This window comes from Pantherophis guttatus, chromosome 4 (assembly GCF_059756535.1).
Source record: "Pantherophis guttatus breed Tessera chromosome 4, ASM5975653v1, whole genome shotgun sequence".
In the NCBI taxonomy this organism is placed as follows: domain Eukaryota; kingdom Metazoa; phylum Chordata; class Lepidosauria; order Squamata; family Colubridae; genus Pantherophis; species Pantherophis guttatus.
In genome coordinates this window covers 147,248,748-147,271,225 of record NC_142066.1, presented here as the reverse complement: position 1 = coordinate 147,271,225, position 22,478 = coordinate 147,248,748, and the positions used below count along the sequence as shown (strand labels likewise).

The window sequence follows — 22,478 nt, the reverse complement described above, 5'->3', positions numbered from 1 at the left end:
AAAATGTTTCTTTGCGCTCAACAGAACTGTATGTATATAATTCAGTTTTGATGTAAGTTGATTTTGAAACAAAAATGATTCCCAAATAGATACTCTATTCACTCTAGGTTTTTCTTTGCAATCTCATATTCCTCAACTCTCAGACCTTCGATTCTACATTACTTTTTGCACCCATGCGAAGCTTTCTTGCTTGTCATGATGGGATCTGGTTTACTGCACAGACTTATTTTGATTCCCTCTTTATTTTCTGAGGATGTGTCTGTCATTAAAGATATGACAACTGTTCAAGGAAACTCAGTGACCAGAAAAAAATTGTTTAACGTTTAAAGATCATTTGGCAGACATATGTAGCTTTAGATACAACTAATCTGACACTATAAATATGCCGGATGGGAAAATAATTTAAATTAAATTGTCTCCATAAAAACCTCTCATTACTCAACACCATTATTCAAAGTGATTTTGAATGACCTGTGGCAGGAGTATCAAAGGCTTCAGTTCCTGTGACGGATTACTAGTCGGAGATAAATGCATGTCTGACACACAAGAATGGCAAAAATGCATTTTTTAAAAGACTCATCCAAACATGGAAGAAGGACTAAAGTTGAGGAAGAGATTTTTGGACAATTCTACGTGTCCTCTTAATCTACTTGTCTCCTCCATTGATCAGAGTTGTTCCTGAAGCTGACTTAACAAATTCCAATCCAATGGTCCTCAAGGATGTGGTAATCTATGGCCACCTCAAACCCTGATTGGTCTTTTCTCTGCCTCTTGCTCTTCATGTCTGGACAGGGAGGGCAAACTTTATCGTCTGGCCCCATATAGGAGCGGAGGTTTATCAGTGCCTGCCTTTTCCATTTAGGGCAGTGTTTTTCAACCTTGGCAACTTCCAGATATATGGACTTCAAATCCCAGAGTCCCCTAGCCAGCCATGTTAGCAAATATATCATCCATTCCTACATTAAAGAAATGGTGGGGTGGCTGATACAGGAACAAAAAGGAAGCACAGATCTGTTCCCAGAATGAGGGGCATGTTAGAGGGCCTCCTTACAATTCTTTTGAAGCATGCAAGAAAATGAATTTGACTTTCAAATGCTCTGCTAGACTTCCCCTACTTTCTATCTTCATAATAAAAAACTTATCATAAGCCAACAAATGATCAGAGAAAAAAATTTCTTTTCATTAAACTTCAAGGCCATAAAATACTTTCCATTGTTCTTAACTTTGTTCAAGACTATTTTCTTGATATAGTCAGTATCTGAAGTTGCAACAATAGAGGTGCACGTCACTTGCTGAGATAGTGGTTACATCTGTCTTAAAACACATGTCTTAAGAGGCACCTGCCAGATACATTTTCCTTTCAATCTGTATGCCACCTAATGAAATAACCATTCTTTCCAACATTTAAAACACAGAGAAACCAAAGATACATGTCAGTCCAAATTACAGAAAGACATTTTAAATACCTTGTTTGCTGAAAAAATTGCTGAAGATTTTCGGACAAGGGACTGTTACAGTTTCTCCAATTTCTGCAGAATGCCAGCAGGTAATGTTATCCCAGACTCCAACACATCCTGGAAAAATAAGTAGAAAATGTTCAACTTATTGAGCAAATTAATGTTTCCAGAGGAAACAACAATACCAACAATTCTCCAATGTGAAAAGTGGTGCAGCAAGTTGACTAGTGTCCAAAATGCAATGACATGACGGAGCCAAGGTGTATGCATGTGTCTGCAGAGGGAGTTATAACTTTGAGAACAGGTTCTAACTAGTTTTTTAAAAATCCATTCTAACTTCAGAAAATCATTAAACCCCTGACTGTAAGTCAAGGGCTACCTAGATTTGGACGCTTTGCTGAAATTCTACATAAGACAGAAAGAATGGCATCAACAATAATGTAGGGATGGTTCAGTGTGTCAGTTGGTGTTATGTGATAGAGCGTAAATAACACATGAAATGTGTTATGTGACAGAGCGTAAATAATACTAAAATAGAAGTTTATGAGTAATGGGTCAAGTGTTCTACTCTATTAAACTTCTAGTGTGATGGGAATAAGATCAGCAAGGATTCCACTGGTATTGTATTTAACATTCATGTAAATATTTTCACGGAGCAGTATGATTTGTCCAAGTAACAGGAAGTCAAAGGAAAATGCCTCCCTAATCTTTCTGTTAGAAATTGCATCAAACGCTAACTTCAGGCCAATGGTAGAGAATGATACACTGAGCAGAGGTTAATAGAACCAATAATGTTACCTAATTGGGTAATGAAATGTATGCAAGAAACAACCAAGCTCAGAGAGCACCAAAGATTGACAGTTCTGCTTTGAGCTGCAAATATAATCTTTTATTGATATCATATGTGGATGTCAAATGCATCACACAGCTCATCCTAGCATTGATGATGTTACGTAGTTGAGTACTAAAACATCTGCAAGAAAGCAACCAAGTTCAGAGAGCACAGGGACCCCATAGAGATTAAATGTCTAGATCTAAATCTGAATCAGTTAAATCTGTTTCTTTGCTATTTAACAGAGGCAGGCACGGGATAGATCAAAGCAATGTTTCTCAACATGGATGACTCCAAGTGACATGGACTTCAATCCTCTGAATTATTAACATTGGCACCATGATGGCTGAGAAGTTATGGGAGTTGAAGTTTTCACATCTGGAAGTTGCCGGGTTGGGAAATACTTAGACCAAAAGATGAAATAAAAGTAGATATTCAGTGTTGCAAGCAAAAGATAAATGACCATGCCTGAAGACAAAATAATAAGTCTTATTTGCAACCTATTATAATTTATATTACAACAGAAAAGAATAAAAGAGAATGACTTTGTCATTTGCTAAAAAGCAATGTTATGCATGATTATGTAGTAAGAAACACTAAGATGTTGGTCAGCATTATTATTATTTTCCAACTAGCATAATAAAACTAATATTCTTTATTAGGTTTACCTAACTGTATGAAATGCTGATACTTGTGAGATTAATAGATGCCACTCTTATATTTAAGCCCAACAAGTAGAATTATTTATTAAAGAAAGTAGAAATACTCTGTTAAACCAGCACAGAAAGAATTGCTTCAAATAAATGGACTGTATTTCAAAGGAACAGAAACTATTATGAGAGATAAATGATGGGCTAGAAACCACCATTTATTACAAATTACTTAAAAAAGTTATTACTTAACCATTCTTTGAGGTGGACTCTTAATAATGAGAATGATTTGAATTTAATATCAATGAATGATTAGTTAAAATATATTTATACAGCTGCTCTCCTGTCAGGCAAATGACTGCTCATGCAATTTCAAAGTAATTTTTCAAACCAGCTATCTATATATCAATGGGGAGCCAGCTTTTAATGATACCCATGTGTAAATCTTGTGTCTGAAGCTGCTTTCAAAATACTTCTAATCTTTATAAGGGCTGGCCATGCAAATGAAGAGGAATCCAACTAAAATAAAGCTTGGTAGCAGATGTTTATCTCCCTAACGATATCTACAGATTACAAATCCGTTCTTTTAATACATTTCTCTTTGACTGGTATAGTTTTAGTTTGATCTCTTAACTCCATGGATTTAGAATGTTTGCTGTCTAAACGTTAACTGATTCCTTTTAATGGAAAGCACTTTATGGTGAACTATGATTCTGCTGTCTAACCTAATGCTATTAACTCAGAACCTTTCTTAGTCATATATCTGGATTTTTTAAAATTAAGTAGCTATTTCCAACATTGGAAATGCTGATTTCCAACATTTCAGTCATAGATGAGATATGAAGGAATAAAAGTTATAATTATGAAAATCATTTATCACGACTATTGGTCATATTGGGGAAGTATAGTTTAACATCTCCTAAGTTATAGGAAAAGCAAAATAGTCCTCATCTTTAAAAGGTCAGACTTTTTTTTTTTTTTTTTTTAAAGATCTACATGATGTTCAACAACTTCTGGAGAAAACCCTCTAAAATATGAATAGGTGAATTTTGGCTTCTTAGGCTATCACATACCAACATGCATTTATGTATCCATTTGATTTCTATGGCCACTATCTCAAACTCATTACCTTGAGCAGCTAACAATATTGAAAAAAAGGCATAAAAACATAAAAAATAGAAAGACAAGATTTAAAGTCGAGTAAAAGTAATCCTAGTAATAACAAATCTGCATTATCAACATATGGGCTCAGAATCATTTCCTGATCCATACACTCCCACACCTCATGTCTTCCAAGCTTTACAAAAATTGGGGCCAGTTTAATCTCTGGGGGAATATTTGAAGTGATGGGCACCATGCAGGGGTGGGTTCTATTTACCTTTATTACCGGTTCACAACGGGGCCGCGCACCCTCTCCTGCGCATGCGCAGAAGTGTTCTGATGACATTGGGGTCAGTGGTCGGAGCCTCCCGCTGGTTTTACTACCGGTTCTATAGAACTGGTGCGAACCAGGGGCAATCCACCATGGCACCATGACGGAAAAGGCCAGATGGCACTCCTTAACAGATGGCACCTGGGCTGTACTTCTTCTGCAGATCTAATGGGATGGGGTGGGCATAATTAGGGAGAGGAAGTACCTCAAAGAACCCAATCCCATGCCATAAAAGTCTTTATAATTTATAACGAGCCCCTTGAACTCATCCAGAAGCAAACTGGCAACGAATGCAGCTGGAGAGCAAGAAGTTTCTGTACATTTGTAGCTTCCAGATCCTACAGGGCAGCCCCATGTAAAGCGCATTGCAGTAGTCCATTTAGAGGGTGATTAAAGCGGAAGCAACCATGAATAGATTGTGGTTGTTGTGGTTTAGGAAAGGATACCACTGGCACACAATACACATACCGTATCTGTGCAAAAGTCCTCCTGGCCAGGGCTACCTTGAACAGGAATTGGCAGTCTAGGGGGACCATGCGGATTGCACACTGATTTAGTATGAGCAATTTAATTGTTTTGCAAGCAAAAAGAACCAATTTTGTCTCCAGTCATTAAAAGTGCATTTAACAGCTGATATTAGAAAATGATCAAATTATTGTTTCCCATGTGAAATATATCTGCACATCAAGCTCTCCTAGAGGCACAAGAACAGCTTTGCTTATGGCTAATTGGACACATTTGCTGGTTTCTGAAGACTGTGTAAATCCTAAGTAGCAATCCCTAAGCTTGTTTGAACTTTTGTGTCCCATTATTTAACTTAATATCTAATCATTATTTATTTGATAGAGGCAATGTACAGCAGAAGCCTTTGTAGCAATATGCATGGAGAGCTAGTGTGGTTTTATATCTGCATCACAAATTAAATGAAACCAAAACTTGTTTTACTCTCAGTTCTCTAGAAGGCAATAAGCCAGGGCTGGTCAATGAACGTTTTCAAGGGGCCACATGAGAAATTGGGACTTCTGTGGAGGGCCCCCACTAGAGTCCCCTATTGCTGCCCATTACCCTGTCAGAGCTGCCCAACCTCTCCTGATGCTGCCCCACTTCCTGCCAATGCCATGGATCAGACAGGGCTAGCTGAAGGGTTGGATATGGTCCATGGGTCAGTAGGTTGACTTCTAATTAAATATTCAGTTCAAATTTCCATTCAGCTGTGAAGTTCCCAAATTCAACAATGCCTCTATGTCAAGCAGTTACTACAGATAACTCTTGATTTACAACCAAAATTGAACCCAACATTTTTGTTGCTAAGTAAGGCCAGGGTGGGCATGGCCAGCTCAACGTCACTCATGTTGTTAGGGTTGCCTTTGGCAGCCTGAGCACTCTGCCAGTGAAAACGGGCTCCTGAGCTCCATTTCGGCCTGTGTTATGGCCTCCTGCAACCCTCTGGCAGGGAAAACAGAGCCCGGGAGGGCCGCACGCAGCCCTCCTAAGCTCCATTTTCACTGGCAGGCGCACCACAAGCCAGTCCACTGTTTCCAGGGTAGCCCCGCAGGCCAGATCTAAGCACCCTGCGGGCTGGATCCGGTCCCCAGGCCTTGAATTTGACACTCCTGCCTTACGGAACATTTGAAATCTTAATCCTCATTCTAGACATCCTGGATATACTGAATATGCAATTCGCAGCATATAAAATTGCATCCAACATGTATGCATTAAGCAAACATCTGCATTAAAATGCATATTAGTTTTTGAAAGCTTTTTTTTTTTAAAAAAAACAAAACCTGACCATTGATGTGTAAATGGGATGAAATAAGCATTACCTTGAAAAATATACAAATGTTACAAAATTACAAAATTAATCCATCCTTTAGAGCAAACTACTTTCTGCTTTATTCACTAGTGTCTTTTTACTTTGAAATAAAATTCTTCAGTTGATACGAAGCAAACTCCTATATAAATAAGTAAAACATCTTCAGAATATTTAAACATATAGTATTGGCTTTGTTGCATTTGCTGACTGCCTGAAGAATTTGCGGAATATTTACACACATTATAAGTGAGTTTCTCATAATTCTCAGAAAAGGTCATAAATGTCTGCAATCATAATTTTTAATATAGGTTTTATTGAAGGTTTTACAAAGAACATAAAAACTAACACAAACCAACAAAGAATAAAAGAAGCAAGGAAGAAAGAGTGGGGGAAATCCAGAAAGAAAGAATAAAAAGAAAAGAAAGCTTCCTGTTTCCTTTGCAGCAAATATAAGCAGTTACAAAATTACTTCCTATATTATGATTATTTTAAAAAAACCTTTTCTATTATTCAGTGATTGTTGTTTTCTCCTAATAATTAAAACCAGAAATAATAAATGCATTTTTTCCATTTCGTGCAAACTTTCTATAAGGATCTATAATTTTCATTTAGAAAATTTAAATAGTTACTGCATACCTTGGGATTCCTATTATTTATTTAATAAAGATAAAAGTATTTTCTTTGCTCTGCTGATATGATGATTTGAACCTGCTACTTTTGGATGCTTATCAGGCCTGGTATTCACTTACCTTTGCTACCGGTTCGCAAATGTGAGCGCACACGCCACCTCCATGCATGCACATAGCCTTCCGTGCATGCGCAGAGGGTAAAAAATGGGATGTGATGACATCTGGGCAGGTAGGCGGAGCCTCCTGCAGCTGCCACTACCAATTCACCTGAACCGGATAGAACCGGCTGAATACCACCACTGATACTTATGTACCAGAAATGTACCAGTCTCTGGCCTAATCATCGCTGAAATAGCTGGGAATTGTGTAACACACTGTGTCTATTATATGGAAAAAGGAAAAATGTTCTTTCCTACAATCTACAGATATTCTTTCTACAGAAAGAAAATTGCAGCCTTATATTGTGTAGATTAACTTTCTTTTTTTCATCTTAAAAAAAAGTTGAGTATTGTTTTTAAAAAAGGAACAGAAATTACAGGACAGTCCTCTGCCATTCACTGCCAGCTGCTCTCTATGATCTCTGCGAGTATAATAGAAGGATCCAAGCATTTTTTCATTATTGTAAATATTATTGTAAATAGAGAAATTATGACACCACCTGCTTCAGGATCAGTATCCTATTTGCAGAACCATAATGCTTTTGATTAGAGTTGTCGGAATGTTTGGCAAGGGGATTATTATTTTAAATCCCCACTTCCAGACATTAAAATAGACTGGGATACTGTGGAAAAAGCCAAGTTGTAGAGCACTATTGAAGCAGGTTAGTTGCTCCTCAAAACAACCAACCTCTCTGAAACTATATACATACTGTAGTTTTAGTGTGGTTCAAATCAGTTATCTTTCTATACACATAGCTTGAAAGAGGATTAGGAATCACTGGTGAAATCCAGCTGGATCTATCTGGCTTGCGTGACCCAGTAGGGCCGGCGGTGGGAAGCTCCACCCACCCGCTCGGATGTCATCACGTCCCATTTTTTACCCTCTGTGCATGTGTGGAGGAGGAGCGCGCAAGTGTAGCAAATGAGCACGCTCACATTTACGATCCAGTAGCGTAGGTAAGTGCATTTTACCTGATAGAAATGTCCATATTTTTATAAGCTTCTATTCACTCACTTCACCTCTAAGCTATGAATGTCCAGTCTTCTTTTTACCCACTTACAGCAAATTCCAACAGCAAGATGTGTCTCTCCACCCCACTCCCAGTTAGTATCCACTGTGATCATATGGAATATATAATACACCAATAGAGATAGGAAATGCATTTTCTCAGGGACACTAATATCTACTGTAGAAAATATTATTGTTGTCTTATATCTTTACTGTTGCTATAAGGTAGGCTGGAAATCAAAGGCTAGGAGTATCATTTTCACAGTGCCTGGCAGCATTCCTATTTAATATCTTGCTCCGTCTATCCCACCATGCCAGGGAAGATCCAGGCCACAAACAGTGGAGTCCCAATTGATTTTAGGCATGCAAAAATCCAAAAGATGATAATTCTATTCTTAGTACTTCGGTAGTTACACCCAGATAAGCATAGGTTAGCACCAGACAAACAATTAAGCAGAAAGCAATATCCTAATCAAGAATTACCAAAGAAAAGAACACACCACATCAATACTGGCTGACTTAGCTATTTTATATTAATAGGGGGCAAGCCACACACTCATTAGCAATGATAATGTTACCTAGTCAGGTAATGAAAAGTCTGCAACCAAACTCAGAAAGGACTCCACAATTCTATTTTTGAAGTTGTTGTACATATACGGGCAAGTGCTTGTGTGTGTTTGTGTAAAAATCTAGCAACACTAGTAATTATGTTGATCGTTAAAAAAAAAAGTATTGGCTCTAATAGATGTGTAACTCATACAAGCAGTAAAGAAAAGGAGAATAATTTATTTTGTTCCATTGTTCTGTCTTTACATTTGCCTCAAAAGCACAGGGTGACCATCTATACTTCCTCTTTGCTTGGGGAAAATACCTTAAAGATATTGCTGAGAAAAGTGATTTTCTTCACATACACATTGTCAGGAACTGGACAATGGGCAACAGTCAGCAGCAACTCAGAAACAAAGAATTAGAACCAAGAAGCAATCAAGATTATAAGGGTCTAAAACATTGGTGGGTTTCAAAATTTTTTACTATTGGTTCTGTGGGTTTGGCTTGGTGGGCGTGGCATGGCTTGGTAGGCGTGGCAGGGGAAGGATCAGGGGTGGATTCTACTTACCTTTACTACCGGTTTGCAACGGGATCGCGCTTGCGCACTCGCCTTGCCTCTGCGCATGCGCAGGTCGCTTCTAATGACATCAGGGTCAGTGGGCGGAGCCTCCCACCAGTTACTACCGGTTCTATAGAACTGGTCTGAACCAGGGGCAACTCACCAATGTAAAATCTCCATTCCCACCCCACTCCGGAGGAAGGATACTGCAAAATCACAATTTCCTCCCGATCAACTGGGACTTGGGAGGCAGAGAACAGATGGGGGCAGGGCCAGTCAGAATTTTTTTTTAATATACTTTATTAAATTTTTCCATTATAAAAGAAAAGTATACAATCTCTACCTCCTTCAGAGGCACAGTGTTTATACATATTAAGAAATCATACATCAAATATTCTTCATCCTTAGCTGTTCAAAATTATATACAGTATAGCTCGTATTTCAAATGCATAACTAATCATATCCTAAAATCATGTTTTTGTCTTGTTCTTCAACCAATTATACCAATTTCCCCATACTTCATAATATTTAGATTTCTCCTCATTATTTATCTCACTCGTCAGTTTTGCCATTTCTGCACACTCTAGGATTTTATTTATTAACATTTCTTCTGGTGGTATGATTTTATTTTTCCAGTATTTCGCGAAAGCTAGTCTAGCCGCTGTTGTTATCTGGATTATAAATTGAGTTTTGTTGTTGTTAAAGCCGTCTCCGATTATACCCAAAAGGAAGATTTCTGGTGATAAAACAATCTCCTGTCCCATTATTTCACATAGCCAATATCGAATTTTGGACCAGAACCTTTTTTGTCTCTGGACAGGTCCACCATAAATGATAGAAGGTGCCGATCGCTTTTCCACATTTCCAACACATGGCTGAGAGATTTGGAAACATTTTCGCTAATCCAGCTGGCGCTAAATACCACCTGTGTAGCATTTTATAATGATTTTCCCTGAATGTTGCCAATTTCATCATTTTATAATTCCTATTCCAGGCCACCTCCCAGTCATTGAAATTTAATCTATATCCCAAATTTTTTTCCCAAATGTTTAGCTGTTTTTTTGCTATGATCTCTGCCCTATCCTCATCTAATAAGAAGTTGTATATTTTTGCTAGCATTTTCTTATCTACTCCCCAAATAATTTTATCAAAGTTTCCATGCTTAGATTCTATACTATATTGGTCTCTATCTTTCTGAAATCTTGAATTAATCTGCAAGTAGTTCCACCAATCTAGGTTAAAACCATGGTCCCTCAAAATATCCAAGGGTTTGAGCTTCCCCTTTTCATCTAGAATATCTTTATACGTGCCCAATTTATAGTCATCTCTCCTGTTTGGGGCCGCCAACGCTTCCATAATGGAAAGCCAGTTAGGTACTTTAGTATAAATCCTCTGTCTAATTTCCTCCCACGTGTGTATGAGTGTCTCCCTAATTTTATGTTTGTGAAAGTAGGATTTTTTCTTGTTCGAATTTTAGGTAGGATGTTCATTTTGATTGCTGCTATTTTACCGATCAGAGACAGTTTTAGCTTTTTCCATCTTTCTAGGTCCTGATATATTTTTTGCAGTAATGGGGTATAATTGTCTTCTTTTAGTGATGAGAATCTCACAGTGATCCATATTCCTAAATATTTTATTTTCTTAACTACCTGGAGGCCTAATAAGTCTTCCACTTCCTTTTTTTGTGTATCTGTCATATTTTTCACTATTATTTTAGTTTTTTTCCTATTAAGTTTAAGGCCCGCCACTTCTCCATAGTTCTGTATTTCCTGCATTAGTATTAAACCAGTTTCTAGTGGATCTTCTATTATGAGGGCTACGTCGTCTGCAAAGCTTGCATTTTGAATATTTCCTTCCTAATCTTTAATCCTTTAATTTCTTTATTGGCTCTTATCTTTCTAAGTAGCACCTCTAACGCCAGAATATAGAGTAAGGGGGATAGGGGACATCCCTGCCTCACTCCTTTTTGAATCTGAAATATCTGGGTTTTATCTCCATTCATTAATATGTTCACCCTCTGTTTATGGTATATGTTCTCGATGTCCTAAAATCCCATTAAGTTAATTTGGTTAATCATAAAAGTCCAATTCAAGTTATCAAACGCCTTTTGGGCGTCGACAAACATTAGGGCTAGCTGCTTTTCGGGATATTGTTCATAGAATTCTATGGTGTTTAGCACTGTTCTCAAATTATCTCTGATCTGTCTCCCTGGAAGGAATCCGTTCTGATCTTTGTGGATCCACTGATTTAAAATTTTTTTGACCCTCTCCGCAATTATATTCATAAATAATTCATAATCTGAATTCAGCAAAGAGATGGGTCTATAATTTGATATCTGTTTCGGGTCAGCACCTTCTTTCAGTATGAGCATCAAGTACGCTTCTCTCCAGGTATCCGGGATTGTTGTACCAACCAGAGCCTCATTGAAAATTTCTAATAGTTCTAATTTCAAGGCTTCATCAAATTTTAGATATATGTCCCCAAGGAGACCATCTGGACCTGGAGTTTTGTTTTTCTTTATTTTAGAGAGGGCGGTTTTTAATTCCTCTATAGTGATTTTTCCATTCAACATTTCCCTTTCTTCTTCTGTAATTTGGGGTAAACTAGCTTCCATCAAATACTCTTCCACCTTGTTTGACTCAATTTCTTCACTTTTGTATAGGCATTTGTAGAATTCTCTTATGCTTTCTAGCTTGTCTTCTTCCTTCGTCAAAAGGTTGCCCTGGGAGTCTTCTAAAACCAATATTTGATTTTTTTTCCTTCTCTATTTTTAATTTATAAGCAAGCCATCTCCCCGACTTATTGGCGTTCTCAAAACAATAATGTTTAGCTCTTTTTATTTTTTGTGCCATCTCCTCCTGGTCCAAAAGATTCAATCTGTGTCTCGCCATCGACCACTGTTGTTTTACCGCCTCATCTCCTGGATGTTGCTGGAGTTCATCTTCAGCTTGTACTAAATTTTTGGTGTACTCTTCCCTAGCCTTCCTTTTTTCCTTGTTCTTAAACGCCATATATGAGATGGCCACCCCTCTCACATAAGCCTTCATGGTGTCCCAAACAATTTCTCTGGCTGTGTCTTTTTTCCCGTTTTATATGAAAAAACGCTTTACTTCTTCATTCGGTTTCAGTGTGAACTCTTTATCGTTTAGTAAGTTGGTCTTTAGACTCCATCTCTGTTGTTTTCTCTTGGTATCGTGGTGCCAGCTAACTTCCAGAAACTTATGATCTGCCCAGGCATTTGTACACATATCAACCTTTTTTATTTCCAGTCCTAGTTTCCTAGTGGCCCAGACCATGTCTATTCTGGACCAGGAGTTCTGCGGCATTGAATAAAATGTGAATTGTCTATCCTGGGGGTGTAGAGTATGCCACATATCTATTAAATTTATTTCGTCCACCAAATCAAAGAAACTTTTTGGTAAGGGAAATCTTTTATTCTTTTTAATTATATCACTCTTATGATCTCTATTTGGGTCAACAATTCCATTAAAGTCCCCTAACATGCATATTTCATTATGTGCCCATTTTGCAAGCTGTTCATGCAATTTTCGATAAAATTTCCCTTGTTTTTTATTTGGGGCATAGACCCCTACCAATAACATCTTGGAATTACCTCTCATTATTTCTACTATTAGAATTCTCCCTTTTTCATCCTTATATTTACATTCTGCTTCTATTCCTTTCTTGACGTATATAGCAACCCCCCTTTTTCTTTTCTCGGCTAGTGACACAAATACTTTGCCAAATTTGGTATAGTCTAGATAGTTGGCTTCATCTTTTTTTATATGAACCTTATATCGGGGTTTTGTTTCGCCAATTTGGACAATATTAACTTCCTCTTTTTATAATCATTTAAGCCATTAACATTTAACGATAAGATCTTTGTATCGTTCATTCCTGATGTTGGTATCTGGTCCCTAGTTCTTATTTGCCTTTAAGATTACTGCTCTTACTGGTCTAGTTTTTTTTCCTTTTTCTTCTGTGTCTTCCTTTTTCTTTTCCTCTTCTATATCTTCCCTTGTGCTTTGTTCTTGAGATGTTTCTTCTTCCGTGTTCGCTGTTTTGATTTCCTCCTTGCTAGTTTGTTCCTCTTCTCCTCCCCTTAGCTGATCAAGAAAATCTTGGGCAGCACTTAAACTGTCGATTTTAATTTTTCTTCCTTGCCATGATATTAACATTCCTTCTGGCAAGAGCCACCTAAATATTATGCTTCTCCTATTTAGTTGACTTGTCAAAAATCTGTAGTTTTTCCTCCTTTCCCTCATTCTTCTTGGGATTTGTTTTAGGATATTCACTTCTTTTCCCCCATACATAATTTGTTCCTCCCGGGCTATATTATACAGAATATCTCTCACCATTTTTCTAGCAAACCGAACGTGGACCTCTCTAGGGAGCCTATTTCTTCTCACGTAATTTGTTTGCACTCTATATACCTCGTCAATCTCTCTAATTATTTCCTGCTTATCTTGTTGGAGGGTCTCCGCGATCAACTCGGCCATCTTGTCCCCTAGGTCCTCTTCTTTATCTTCCAATATGTTTTGAAATCGGAGGTAAAACGAGGCCTTATCCATCTCGAGTTGTATCAAAGAGTCTTCTGTTTCTTTGTTCTGCGCCAACAGAGTTTGGTCAACTAAGTCCAATTTCTTCTCGTTTTTCTCAATCCTTTGTTCTGCTTTTTGGATTCTGTTTGCATTACTGGCAATAGAGATTTGAATCTCATTCATTTTAGAATCTAGAGTGTGTATGTCCAACTTTAGTTCGGAATGACTGTTCAATAATTTCTCTTGCATCGCAAGCATAGTTTCTTGTATTGATAGCAGAGAAGATTGTACCATTTGAAGCGTTGGAGTTACTGGGGGTTTATCTGTTTTCTGCAGACCTTCTACTGATTTCTGGGTAGCTGGGAACGACATTGCTAGTGTAGGATTGGATGGCACTTTTTTACCAGTTTTTGCAATTGTTGAGGTCAAACTTGCCATTTCTTTCAAAGTCAATTTTTGGTCTCTTATTATTTTCTCTATATTTCTCCAGATAATCATCCAGTGGCACTTGCCACTATTTGTTCAGGGGCTCTTCCTTCACTCCAATCGTTAACCTCCTTTATTTATTCCCAATAGACTCTTTAAAAGTTATAGTTAATACTTAATTTCCCAATTGATATAGTAGAATAGTTTCCAACAAACAGCAATCTCTTTTGTCTATCTAGTCCCGTATTATCAAATTATACCTTTAAATATTAAATATAAAAGTTTTACTTAATTCTAACCTAAGTCTATTAATAACTTAAATAGATACGATAGATTCAATGTAATTAAATACCTACTATAAAAATTCAGAAAATGTTTAAATGGAATAATGAATTAGCTTTCTTAATTAATTAATTAATTCCTAACAAAATAATCACATGCAAGCATAAACAATTAATATATTATGTGTAAAGGATCAATATCTATATAAAAATATCAATACTAAATATTATGTTAATATACTATAAGTTAATCACGTTAATATAATATATAAATATATAAGTTAACTGTGAATATAGATACGAACCTCAGAATATTTCATTCATAGAGGGAGTTAAGCAGGAACCAAATAGCAATATGCTAATACATACAGTAACTCTTTTTTTCCTCACTCTGTTGCTCTTATTGTTAATATATATATATACATATATACATATACATATACATATACATATATGTATATGAACACCAGCCTGAAGATGACGAATGAGACTTCGTCGAAACGTCGCCAAGACACTTCCAATTTTACGTGGAAGACCCGAATAACCAAAGACCTACATACAAACACCCGCGAAAACCTGAGAAAACATATATATATATATATATATATATATATATATATGTTTTCTCAGGTTTTCGCGGGTGTTTTCCATTTGCTCCTGGAAGCACGAAGCCGAGAACACCAGCCTGAAGATGACGAATGAGACTTCGTCGAAACGTCGCCAAGACACTTCCAATTTTACGTGGGAGAAGACCCGAATAACCAAAGACCTACATATATATATATATATATTCACGAAGGCAGCTTATCACAGCCTAAGCTCTATAATATTCCTTAGAACTAGACTGTCAGTGAGTCAGCAATTTCGATTGTTCTTCAGGCCAGTCACTGCAATGATTGCGCTTCTGGTCTCTGAGATAATCAGGCACAATCCACAATCACCAAACAACAGCCTCCGATCGATCTAGTACTCTAATTCATCAAGGAAAAAAAGTATTTCTTAAATTCCTTGTTCTTCTCACCGATCTTCTCCTTGTGTGCGTATTTTCGCCACCTCAGTTTTTTTTAAAAAAGTTCCTTGCCGGCTTGTAGGCACTTTATCTTTCCGATCAGCTCTCTACTTGTAATCGCCGCTCTCTCCCTCTCCGAGCTCTTCTCTCCTGGCTCCACCGGCTCCTTCTTCGGATGCCAATTACACCACAACGGGGAAATCGCCTTAATCGCCCAGATCCATCTCACACTGCAGCCTTCCATCTTCGATCCTTCCTATTCAATTGTTGGCTTCCACAGCTTCAGGTCAGCCAATGACAGGCTGACTCGCTCGTGCTGGGTCGACAGACCCACCCGGTCTTACGATCAGCGTTGCACTCCGCTTTCATGCTCGCCGAACTCGCTCTCTTGTCCGCGGGGCTCTCCAGGCACTATGCCCCCGAGGGGATCCCCAAAACATGGCGATTGAAAGAGTTGAGGAGCAGCGGTCACTCATTCAATGCCGTATCGCCGCAGGTCACCAACCGGAAATGGGGGCCAGTCAGAATTTTTACTACCGGTTCTCCAAACTACTCAAAATTTTCACTACCGGTTCTCCAGAACTGGTCAGAACCTGCTGAAACCCATTCTGGTGTAGAAACATAAGGTGTGCCAAAGCTTATTATGTATGTAAAGCATTGCCAAGACAAGAGAGCATTCCTTCCTATTTATGAGGAGCCAATGACAAGCCAGAATTAATGAAAATGTTGTAGATCTAGAAGGGAGAATTCAGAAGGAAGCTAAAATTGGGGAGACCACCACATGAGGTAGGAGTCAGAGTTCTTGACACACTTGTGAAAGCATTTTCCCCTTCTGCCATTTCCAGATTTTCCTGAACTCCCAATATAATCAAGACTCCAAAACTGACTCTAGCTAATTAACAGGCAAACTTGTTTCATTAGTCTCCTTCGATATTGAAGGAGTGAGAGGCCTCTGGTTGCCATCCATCCAGATTCTCTGAAATAATTGTGTCCTACAGCCAATCACAGCTCACCAGAGGCCTTTAGCCTCTGAATTTGTTTTTCAACCCAGTATTTAACTCTTATATGAATATACTATCTAAGTAGCTAATTAGGACCTTTGCATGGCTTCTACCTTAAATCTTAACACAATATCTGCCTTTCGTGACAAAACATACCACCTGCACAACATACACTAATATCCTCACCCAAAATGTTAAGTATCAAACTGAATCAAATATGCAACATCTCCAAGAAAAAAATACAGCAAGTGAAATTATATCCAGATTACCCAGAATCTACCCAGGTCTAGTGGTTAAGGCATCAGGCTGGAAAGCAACAGATTGTGCGTTCAAATCCTGCCTTAGCCTTAAAACCAGCTGGATGATTTGGGGTCTCTCTCTCTCTCTCTCTCTCTTCCTCCATCCCTCCCCTCCCACTCCTTCCTTCTCTCTCCACAACCCAGCCCACCTCTCAGCAATAGCAATAGCACTTAAGACTTATGTACCGCTTCACAATGCCTACTGTAAGCCATTTATAGAGTCAGCCTATTGCCCCCAACAATCTGGGTCCTCAATTTACCCAACTCGGAAGGATGGAAGGCTGAGTCAACCTTGAGCCTGGTGAGATTTGATCTGCCAAATTACAGGCAGCTGGCAGTCAGCAGAAGTAGCCTGCAGTACTGCATTCTAACCGCTGCGCCACTGTGGCTCAGGGTAGTTGTTGTGGGGAAAATTGGAGGTGGAAAGTATGTTGTATATATCCGCTGCCTTGATTTGTTTATAAAAATAATAAAGGTGGAAGGCAAATAAATAAAAAATTTGATACTAAACTGTAACGTCTAATGACATATACAGGTGTCCGTTAAGTTAACAAAGATTGGTAAGGTAAAAAAGGTAAGGTCTGGGTACAGACTCCCAGAAAGTGGCAAAGAAGTTGTAAAAGGAAACACTGTAAAATACTCCATATATTATATGTATCCATTTAACTGTATAACTTTACTTACAAACATGTTGATTATACTATTTGACCCAATGATTTGGAGAGAGAAAATTATCTTAAGTTTATCAGGTCATAATGATCTGTGAAACATGAAATGAGGAGGAAATAAATCAGGATGGGAGAAAAATAAAAAGTAACTGATTGAGAATCTATTTCAGTTATACAAAATGAATAGCTCTTTTGCTATTACATCTACTTAATTCAGATAAACTTAACAAGTAGTTAAGCCGTAATTCAGAAAATGCTTCATGATATGATGGTGTGAATATAGTATTATACTCTGCTAAACTAACCTTGTAATCTTTTAGCAAAATTTGTGTTTCAATAAAGAGAAAGATATTCTTTTTCTTTAGGGATGATTTAAAGATAAATATGGTATATTTAAGATCCCAAGAGAAATATATCCCAAAGGAACTTTGATTATCTACTTGAAATTTTTTGAGTACATGCTTTAGCTAAAAATCACACAAAACCTTGGTAAATAATGAAGTACAGTTTGTTCTTTCATGATCAGTAATATACTTGTTTATATATTTCTGCAGAGAAGTATATTAAAGCTCTCCACTAGAAAAAAAATCTTCCCTTAAAACAAAATGACACAATCTGTTTTCCATACACAAATATAAATGTGTATGAAATCCAGAGCAGCATTTAAATAACCTGTAAATAAAGTCATATATTTTGTACCTTAATGACATTTTAAAACTCTGGAGTGCCTTTCTCTATGGAAATGTTATTAAAATTCAACCCTGGATTTCCTAAAAGTAAGAGCCACATTAAGCATTTGCTGTTTACAAAAATGTAATAAACAGGCATAAATTGGAATTAATGATCACTTCAATTTTTTCACTAAGTTTAAAATACTTTTGTTTTAAAAGAGTCCTCGGCTAGTACATCAGAAACTCAAAGATTAAGGGAAAAGGCTAATAATTTTAAAAGCAAGCAATGACTTGCTCAGCTTTGCAGTGGATAGAGTCAGGCCCTATTCCCAGCTCATTTAAAAACCAATCCTTCTTGAACTCGTCTTCTGGATATGAAGCTCAGCAATGGGTGAACATTTTGGTCTCAAAGTGATATTAGTTGTCAATTGGAACCTTACCTATCTACACAGACACCCAATCTCATCACTTTCCCTCTAGTGACATATGGGACATTGCAGGGGTGAAATGCTCCCAGTTCGGACACTTCAGCAGAACTGGTAGCAATGGCGGCCGGTGGTTCGGAGAACCAGTAGCGATGGTGGCGTGAGGCCCAGTCATCGTTACTTCCTGGTTTTGATCAGGAAGTAACCTGTTTTTTACCCTCTGCACAAATTTATTGTTTTTGTCACCCTTGATTATTTCAAATGACTATTGAAAGAATACATACATTTTATATTAATTTAAGAATATTTTTCACTATTTTTTTCCTTGTAGGATTGCAAAACAGAAAAATATATTTTATTGATAGTTCATTTGAATATACATAATTTAGTAAAGTATTAGAAACATAAAGGAAAAGCTGGATATTTATGTATTAAAAGCTACCTAATGTAAAATATAAGCAAGATTTGAAATCTAAGATTGATAATTAAGTTACACCCAATGGTTTGTAACAGCTCCTCTTTTTTTAACAAAAACCCCCCATCGATTTTCAATTTTATGAGTTCTGCACGCACTATAAATTACTAAATATGATAAATGTTGTAAAATTTTAAAAGAATAACAGAGACCATTAAAATCAAGTCTGTGGTTGTAAAAATAAAATTTAAAAAAATGTTTCTAATTAGAGTTATGAATCTTTTGCCCATAAGGTTGTTATCGTTATGAAAGAGATTGTAATAAATTGCTCTTCAATATTTCTTTCCAATGAAAAAATATGTTTTGTGTTAGAAATGCATTCAGAAGTGAAATGTTGAAAATCTCTAAGTTTAGAAATGTCTTTTTTGGACATCTATTGATCCATCTTTTATAATCCTCATCTTGATATTTCTGTTATTAAGGAATCTATATTTTATAATACTTTTTCAGAACAATACTACCCAAATTTCACCAATTTAAGAAAAAGATATTGCAGTGTATTCTTCTGTTTTAAAAACCTTAGTCTCCTTTCTGATTAAGAAAAGCACCTTCCTCTTAAATTATTCTTGATACCCTCTGTTAACATCCAAAATTATGCTCATAACTTCAAAGCTTTTGCCATTGTGAAAATCTCAGGCTTTCAATTCCCGTCCCAAAGTCATGTGTCACTCAGTCAATGTCAGATCTTGCAAATTCCTGACTGTAGCAGGACCATGAAATTCTGGTGTCAGATTTTGATAAAAACTGTGGGGGTTTTGTTATTAATGTGAAGCTTCTGCAGAGATCACAGCTCTGGATACTGTGGAAAAACACTCTTGGGGTAACTCAGCTGTCATTATTAAGGAGCTCCAGGCAGTTTGGGTATCATCTTGCTTGGAATATATGCCTTTTATGTTATGCGTTTAAATGTTTACTTGAGTTAGGTCAGGGTTTAATTACCCTTTATTTATTGAAATGTTCATTGTCTCTAGATCTAAAAGAACAAATTGCCTGGGCCCCTCATCACTGCTATGACTCCTAGCAAAACAGGTGGATAATTTCTTGAATTCCTGGAGAAGCTAACATTGTTTAACTTTGTTCCTGGGAGACACTAATATACAGGTAGTCCTTGACTTACAACACAATGGAGCCCGACGTTTCCACCGCTCAGCAAGATGGTTGTTAAGTGAACTTGTTCCCCATTTTACCATCTTCTTGCCACAGTCGTTATGTGAATCATGCAGTTGTTAAGTGGTTTCCCCCACTGACTTTGCTTGTCGGAAACCAGATGGAAGGTTCGAAATTGTGATTACACAATTCCAGAATGCTTCAACCGTTATAAATATATGCCGATTACCAAACATTCAAATTTTGATCACATGACCTTGGGGATGCTGTGGTGGTCACATATGTGAAAAACCAATTATAAGTCACTTTTTTCAGTTCCCGCTATAACTTTGAATGAATTGTTGCAAGTTGATTTCTACCTGTATCTGTATGGTCCCTATAATATTGCACTTCATTCTACATATTTTGCCATTTAAGAAATCCAATAAACAACTGCACCAAGAGGCAGCATTCACATTAAACCTCAAATTGCTTTTAAGGCTACGAAGGTAGCAATCTAATGCCCACTTATCTTTGTTTAATAAATCCAGGAAAGTGGATTATTAGTAAAAAAAAATAATACAGATTTGTGATGATGTTCTTTAGGTATGCTGGAGCTCCCATCATTTTCCAACACATAAAACTGATGAATTAATCGAAAATATTTTAAGTATAGATAGTCCTTGATTTACGAACACAACTGAGCCCAAAATTTCTGTTGCTAAGCGAGGCAGTTGTTAAAGTGAATTTTACCCCATTTTACAACCTTTTCTGCCACAGTTGCTAAGTGAATCACTACAGTTGTTAAGTTAATAACAGGGTTGTTAAGTGAATTTGACTTCCCCATTGACTTTGCTTGTCAGAAGGTCACAAAAATAGGATCACATGACCCCGGGATACTGCAACTGTCATAAATAAAAAGTTTAGGAATTTTTCTCAGGTATGAAAAGAATTCTGTCCCAGATAGAACGATAGGTTGTTGATATATGAGTTAATCCAAAAGAAAGTTATCCTTTGGAAGCCCCTAACCTGTTCATCTTTATGTATGAACATTGCAAAAGAATTGAGATTTAAGGGAGGAGTTTTCATAAGGTTACCATATCTGGGCTGCAATGACTGGAGGACCACTAGATGGCAACCAAGTTACAGAACACTCTGAAAAAAATACCATCTGGTGATCATGTATAGCTTTGGAAATGCAGATATTGTAACCCTAATATTAATTGTAATTTAGTATTGGGGACCACATCAGGGAGACAGGGAAGCTGAAGAATTGAAGAATGAATATATATATATATATATATATATATATATATATATATATATATATATATATATATATATATATATATATATATATATATATATATATATATATATATATATATATATATATATATATATACTCAAGAAGGTTTTTTTAAAAAAAAGAATGAAGTACGAGGGAAAAAAAGAAGAAATACAACTGAAGTTACTTTACAACAATTTTTACAGTTACACATCATCTTGCTTTCAGCACACCGAGACCCAAATTCGTACATCGTCTTTTGTTCTCTAAACTTCCCACCTACTGTACTTCTCTAACAACTTTGCTGTTTAGATATGTTCTGTGACCCAGAGTTGTCATTAGATTCACAGGTGGAGACTGTAGAAAGAAGCTCATTGGCACATCTGCAATAATAAACTCCCGGTGATCCTTCCTTTATTAGTCAGACCTAGCAACAATTACACATGCCTTGGATATAATGCGTCTCAACTATTGCAAGGTGCTTTAAATTCCAGAAATTGCAACTAATGCAAAATGCAGCAGACAAATTGGGTAAGTGATAAAAGGTATTAAATACAAATGTCTGCATTGAAAACTCTGCACTGGCTGTTAATTGTTTATCAACACTTAAAGTGCTACTGTTGACCTTTAAAACATCTTTCTTGTAAGAACCTGCCTTGTTTCTAAATCAGCAGCAACAACTTTTGAAGGTATGTTTTCCACCCAAAGCTCAGCTATCTGGAATAAGGACTTGGACTTCCTTTTCTGTTAAGACTTTCATAGGAAAAAACGCTGTCTCTGGGATGAAGGCTATCCAGGATGCTTGTTCTTATGGAATAAAAGTCCTTCAGGTTGTACAAGGATACTCCTTGTAGATCCTCTCTACAACTGCAGCACAATCCCAGGGAAAGACACATTTTAAAGTAAAGAAGTTGTTGATAAGTGTTGAGTGTGTTCTCCAGCAACCTTTTTACCTCAGAATTCAAAGTGTTTCATAGCTCTAGTGTTTGACGTCCATTCTCCCAGGAAAGTAACAAAAACATTTTCTAGCTTTTAAGCATTAGAGCCATTTCAATTTTTATTGATCTTAAATGTCATGTATTACAAAGTTGTTTCCTTTTAATGAGAGAGAGGGAGGGAAGGAGAGGGAAAGAGAGAATGAGAAAGAGGGAGAGAGAGGATGGAAAGAGAGAATGAGAAAGAGGGAGAGGGAAAGAGAGAATGGGAAAGAGGGAGGGGGA

General features: G+C 37.0%; 1 protein-coding gene across 1 annotated transcript in view; it reads right to left on the bottom strand.

The window, feature by feature from the left end:
- VIPR2 (vasoactive intestinal peptide receptor 2) overlaps window positions 1-22,478 on the bottom strand; it is a 78,457-nt gene that overhangs the window by 34,648 nt on the left and 21,331 nt on the right. The window contains exon 3 of the mRNA XM_034402463.3: window positions 1,467-1,574. Coding sequence (XP_034258354.1) covers window positions 1,467-1,574 — 108 coding nt within the window. The remainder of the gene's footprint in view (window positions 1-1,466; window positions 1,575-22,478) is intronic.